General features: G+C 50.1%; 1 protein-coding gene across 1 annotated transcript; it reads left to right on the top strand.

Annotated features, from left to right (window-relative positions):
• The first annotated feature begins 728 nt into the window (after positions 1–728).
• Pradc1 (protease associated domain containing 1) lies at positions 729–6,304 on the top strand. The gene is made up of 5 exons (XM_004668285.2): positions 729–886; positions 4,465–4,565; positions 5,121–5,230; positions 5,456–5,623; positions 5,798–6,304. Exons 1-5 carry the CDS (start codon positions 820–822, stop codon positions 5,916–5,918), a joined length of 567 nt encoding a protein of 188 aa, XP_004668342.1. The 5' UTR covers positions 729–819; the 3' UTR covers positions 5,919–6,304.
• The last annotated feature ends 333 nt before the right edge of the window (positions 6,305–6,637 follow it).

Here is a 6,637-nt window from a genome sequence, read left to right on the forward strand (position 1 = left end):
CGAGCCGGAAGCTGGGCCTCGGGGCGCTCTAGCCAGAAGCACTGGTTAGGGACCGGGCGCTCTATCTCTTGCGGTGTGGGGTTCCTAGCCCGTGTCACTGGCTAATCTTGATTCCGTCCTAGGACGCCAGACGAAAGCCGGTAGTAAAACGCAAACATTTATTGAACACCGACTGTGGAATGCATTTGTGTTACATAAGCACCTTGCGTGAGTGATCTCATTTAACTCAACTCTGGCCTTAGAACTACTTTGCGCTTTGTACCGATGAGGCACGTGACCGCCCCTGAGGGCTGGCGTCGGTCAGCGGCCCAGCCCCCAGTCGGGCGACCGCGTGCGCGCTCAGGTGAGCGCTGGACAGATACCGTCCCGGGCGGCCCGGGATGGGAGGAGGGCGTGAAAGACACCGCCCTCGAGCGGCGGATCGAGCTCCAGAGCCTGCGGCTAGGACCTCCCGCAGCTGAAGGCGTCTCTCCAGCCGCCCACCAGCTCCCCATATCCGCCGACCAGTCCGCCGCCCCGTGCTCTGGGGAGTGGAGTCGTCTGAAACTCGCGGGGGCGGGACGGGGGCAGCGTTTGCCTTTGAGAATTTAAGCCAATCCTTCCTTGGCTCCACTTTACTTGACCAATAGGAAGTAGGCTGGGGCGCAGAGGCGGCTACAAGAGCAGCCGGCCGGGCCAATCAACCACGGATCTCGTTTCTGCCATCCAACCAGCAGGGAGAGCGGGCCTGGGGGCGGGAGGCCGGAGCAGCTGTCAGGCTAAAGTCCAGCGAGCTCTGCTCTGCGGGACCGCGGAAGAAACCTGGCGCGGGGCCTGGAGATGGTCCGCGGCGCCACGGGCTGGTGGTGTCTTGTGTTCTGGCTACCCGTGTATGTCGCGGCCCACGGTAAGCGATAACCGGCAGGGCTGAGCTGCGGGGTGGGGCAGGCCTCCAGTTTAGGCGCTTCTTGGGCTGGGGGCCACGGGTCACCTTGGGGACCCCGCGAATTCGAAGCTGGGTTGGTCAGGAGACAGGACTGAATGGGGCTACTCAACAGGGTTCCTGAGGAAAGGCTCTGCGCCCTCGGCTAACCTTGTTGAACTGCCCTCCCTCAACCCACTACTCCTGGCGCAACCAGGAGGCTCGGACACAGTTGGAAAAACATACTGAAGGAATACATGCAAACATACAGACGTACAGGAACACACGTTCCTACACGTGCATTCACGCGCACAGGCACCCACTTACACAACTGAGTGGCACATACGTGAACACATTATATGCCCACTTTGTGTAAACCACATGCTAAGGCTAAGCGAGCCTGTGCTTGAAGGGGTAATCCAGCAAGGCTTCATGGAGGAGTATTTGTATGTGATGGGGGTTACCCATAACCAGAACAAAAAACTGTATAGCCCAGAGCCAAGCCCATGGAGCTCTGAATGGCTGTGATTTGGGCCTTAGACAAACTAAAAGCACAACCAGTCTCAACTAGCAGACCTGTTGTAACAGCTTCCATCCTTCAACATTCTGGGCTAAGAAATCCAGAGTCAACTCCCAGTAAAATTTAAAAAAGTTTCTATGCCCCAGAAAAAAATATGGTGGTTCTGGCAACTTTCTTGCTCAGCACAGCAGAGCTGGGCATAGTTGTTCTTTCTTTCAGTAACGTTTTCTGAGCACCTATATCTTTACGTGTCCTAGCCACTGCAACAGGCAGTGGACACTGGACATGGAGTGAAACCACAGACTTACCATCTTTGCCCTAGTAGAGGAGGCAGACATTAGAAAATTATGGATACCATATAATTATAGGTTGAAAGTTTCAACTGGAAAAAAAGGTGCATATTGAATGGATGTACGAAAGGGCAAAGCATGGGACAAGGCAACAGCTTTCTGAGAAAACAAGTTAGCTTTGATCTCAAAGATGACTTTGTGGGAACCAGGAAAAGAAAAAAAAAATTAAGAAGGTCAGTCTGGGGTAAAGTGAGACCCTATGTTAAAAGGTGGGGGAGGGGGCTGGAGAGATGGCTTAGCAGTTGTTTACCTGTGAAGCCTAAGTACCCTGGTTCAAGGCTTGAGTCCCCAGGTAGCGCATGTATCTGGAGCTCGTTTGCAGTGGCTGGAGGCCCTGGTACACCCAATTCTCCCTCTCTCTGTCTCTCTGTCCCTCTCAAATAAACAATTTTTTTTGTAAAGTGGAGGGGCTTGGAAGATGGCTTAGTGGTTAAGGAGCTTGCCTGCAAAGCTAAAGGAGTAAGGTTTGACTCCCCAAGACCCACATAAGCCAGATGCATAAGGTGGCACATGCATCTGGAGTTAGTCTGCAGCGGCTAGCTGGAGGCCCTGGTGCATCCATTCTGTGTGTCTGCCTCTTTCCGCCCCCCCCCCCAAATAATTTTTCTTTAAAAGCAGTGGGAATATAGGGCTGGAGAGATGGCTCAGCCATTAAGGCATTTGCCTGCAAAGCCAAAGGACCCAGGTTCAACTCTCCAGTACCCACGTAAGCCAGATGCACAAGGGGCGCATACATCTGGAGTTTGTTTGCAGTGATTGGAGCCCCTGAGTGCCATTCTCTATCTGCCTGTTTCTCTTTTTTCTCTCTCAAATAAATAAATAAATAAAAATAATTTTAAAAATAGAAACAGTGGAAACAGATGGGAAGCTGAGGCAGGAGGACCACCTGAGCCCAGGAGTTGGAAACCAGCCTGGCAACATAGAAAGATCCCACCTCAAAAAGGAAATATAGAGGCAGGTAGACCAGTTTAGCTGAACTGTCAGGACACACAATGACAGTGTCTGAACTATGGCATGGCAGTGAGACCAGTCAACTTATACCAATGAGAATTTTTTGTCTTCTGCTCTCCGGAACTCCCTGGTCCTCTTGAAAGCAAAGATGGATTGGTCTGAGAGCTCAGTCTTTATGGCTCACCTGAAGCAGCGACGGCAACAGATACAAATCCCAGCAACTGCTCTGCTGGCACCTGTTGTGTCCTCTCCAGTGCAGCACCCATGTCTCACACTAGGCCTGCTGGTGCATGCCTGTGATCTCAGCACTTGGGAAACAAGATCAGGACTAGGCAGCAAAGCACAGGTGCTTCAACACCAGAGGGAGCTACATGAGACCCTGTCTCAAAAAAGAAACAAAGGGGGGAAGGGAGGAAAGAAGGGTAGTGGAGGAAAAGGAAGGAAGGCAGGAAGAGAAGGGAAGGAAACAAGGGTAAGACAGTTCCCCTCACAAGCATGAGGCCTAGAGCTCAATCCCTAGTAGTCAAAAATAGGAGGATCCCTAGGACTTGGGTATCCAGCCCACCAAACTGGAGAGCTCCAAGACAATGTGAGACTCCCAAAGGAGGTGAATGGTATTCCTGAAAATGACACCTAAGTTGTCTTCTGGCCTCCACAAGCATACACAGACACACACACACACACCTGAACATGGACAAAAAAAGAAATAAAGGGGGCTGGAGAGGTGGCTTAGTGGTTAAAGGTGCTTGCTTACAAAGCCTGCCAGTCCAGACTCAATTCTCCGGTACCCACTTAAATCCAGATGCACAAAGTGGTGCATGTGTCTGGAGTTTGTTTGCAGCATTAAGAGGTCCTGCCCCCAGGCTGGAGAGAGATGGCTCAGCGGTTAAGGGACTTGCCTGCAAAGCCAAAAGACCTTGGTTCAATTGCCCAGGACCCATGTGAGCCAGATGCACAAAATGGCATGTGCGTCTGGAATTCATTTGCAGTGGCTGGAGGCCCTGATATACTCATTCTCATTCTCTCTCTCCATCTTTCTCTCTCTTAGACAAGTGTACTTAAAAAAAAAAAATAGAAAAAGAGGTCCTGCCCTGATGCACCCATTCTTTCTGTCTTTGTGTGTTTCTCCCATCTTTTTTTAAGGTACTTTTGCTCTAGCCCAGGCTGACCTGGAACTCACTATGTAGTCCTGGGGTGGCCTTGAATACACAGCAATCATCCTACCTCTGCCTCTCGAGTGCTGGGACTAAAGGCATGTACCATCATGCCTGGCTACTAAAACTTTTTAGTTTTTTTAAATTTTATTTGTTCATTTTTATTTATTTATTTGAGAGCAACCGACAGAGAAAAAAGAGGCAGATAGAGAGCGAGAATGGGCGTGCCAGGGCCTCCAGCCACTGCAAACCAACTCCAGACACGAGCACCCCTTGTGCATCTGGCTATCATGGGTCCTGGGGAATCAAGCCTCGAACCAGGGTCCTTAGGCTTCATAGGCAAGCACTTGACCGCTAAGCCATCTCTCCAGCCCTAGGCTACTAAAAATTTAGGAAGAAAGGAAGGGAGGAAAAAACCGCCAGGTGCATTCAGGAGGCAGAGGTAGGAGGATCACCATGAGTTTGAGGCCACCCTGAGACTACATAGTGAATTCCAGGTCAGCCTGAGCTAGAGACCCTATCTCGGAAAAATAAATAAATAAATAAACGAACAACAAAAAAGACCATCTATCCCACTTTTTCCTTTAGGCTTACGTATCCATGACTATTTATATTTCCAAGTGCTGAGTCCTGGGGACATTCGATACATCTTTACAGCCACACCTGCCAAGGACTTCGGTGGTATCTTTGTAAGTTCAGGGATGCATTGATATTCTGAGCCTGGGTCTCCATTTCCCTTCCAGGGTCATGATAATCATCCCATCTGAGTACTGGGACAGGGCAGGGATCAGAATCAGGCTATGCTGTGCTTCTAGTTGCTCCCCTGAGCACACTGTTAAGACCTGGGTACCTGGGAGGTTCCACTTGCCTTATTGGGTAATGTTAAATGAAAAATGCACCGAAGGCACCAAGTTTCTCTGCTAACTCTTATGTCTGGGTCCCAGCTTCCTCTCTTTGATCTGTATCAAAAAGACAGGAAGGAGCTGGGCGTGGTATTACACGCCTTTAATCCCAGCAGCCTGAGAACACATAGTGAATTCCTGGTTACCCTGAGCTAGAGTAAAACCCTACCTTGAAAATCCAAAACAGTCAGGATGGGGTTAAATAACCAGATGGGCCTTTGTGAGAATAGGTGAAAGTGCTCAGCAACAGAGAAACCAGCCCCATGTTTCCTTCACTCTGATACCAGTCCCAAAGATGTCTCCTTCCATTCTCACTTATTGAAATGTCTGAACATTTTCCAGCACACAAGGTATGAACAAATTCATCTTGTCCCTGCTGAACCTCCAGAAGCCTGCGAGGAGCTCAGCAACGGCTTCTTCATCCAGGACCAGATTGCTCTGGTGGAGAGGGGGTAAGGAACAGGCAGAGGTGGCACAGGAAGGGCAAGTTCTGAAGTCACAGCTGGTGGTGATGTGAATAGTTCATTCTTTCACAGGTGTTTAGAAATGTCTTCATGATGCATGCTTTTAGCTATGTACTTTATGTAAACTTTGATAAATTTTCACCTCAGGGTGAAGATGTGGGAGAGGGGCAGCTAGTACCACCTTTTCTTTGGCCTCATTATTACCTCTTCCAGGGGCTGCTCCTTCCTCTCCAAGACCCGGGTGGTACAGGAGCATGGTGGGCGGGCCGTGATTATCTCTGACAACGCAGTTGACAATGACAGCTTCTATGTGGAGATGATCCAGGACAGTACCCAACGCACAGCTGATATCCCTGCCCTCTTCCTGCTCGGCAGAGATGGGTGAGGGCTCTTGGTCTCTGGGGGTTGACACAGGGTAATCACCAGTTCCTTTCCACATGCCTTTTCTTTGGGTGCCCCAGTTGGAGAACAAAAAAAGTTCTTGAGTTCTGGAGCTCCAAAGTGAGGGCAGAGGGGAATGCTGGGGGTGCTGAAAAAGTGTCTCTTGCCTCCTAGCTACATGATCAGACGCTCCCTGGAACAGCATGGGCTGCCGTGGGCTATCATCTCTATCCCAGTCAATGTCACCAGTATCCCCACCTTTGAGCTGCTGCAACCTCCCTGGACCTTTTGGTAGAAGACCTGATCCCAGATTCCAACTATCCAAGTAACTCTTGGGAAGGGGATACCCAAAAATTCTACTGTTTTGAGTTTGGGAATAACATCGAAGGACATGTGGAACCCAGCTGAGGGTGGGAAGCCACACTAGTGGCTTTCCCTTCCCCAGGGCTTCCAAGGATGTCTCATGCTACAGAAAGGCAAGAGCTGGAACCCAGGGTTTCTGGAACAAAAGGAGTGCTGAAGGCAGACAACACAAGTCATCTGTGAACTGTCACCACCTGGTTCATTCTCCCCCAGCCAAGACCTCAAGCAGTTGCTGGAGTGGTTTAAGGAACTGGTATCTGGGGACTCAATAAACCTTCAATGACTTTTTAGCAATAAAGCATTAGGGTTGTAACTGGATCCTAGACTAAGAATGCATTAGAAAGCCAGGCGTGGTGGCACACACCTTTAATCCCAGCACTTGGGAGGCAGAGGTAGGAGGATCTCTGTAAGTTCAAGGCCACCCTGAGAATGCAGAGTAATTCCAGGTCAGCCTGAGCTAGAGTGAGACCCTACCTCAAAAAATTAAAAAAAAAAAAAAAAGCATTAGAGGGAGGTGCACCGCTCCAGACTTATACATCCAGTCCCAGAGGGAAGGCCCTTGAGACCCATGGAGACAGGGATGTCCTGAGGTCCCCTAGGGCCACTGCTCAGATTACTGGTCTTCAGTCACACAGATCAAGGGAAAAGATT

This window comes from Jaculus jaculus, chromosome 6 (genome assembly GCF_020740685.1).
Source record: "Jaculus jaculus isolate mJacJac1 chromosome 6, mJacJac1.mat.Y.cur, whole genome shotgun sequence".
Taxonomy (NCBI): Eukaryota; Metazoa; Chordata; class Mammalia; order Rodentia; family Dipodidae; genus Jaculus; species Jaculus jaculus.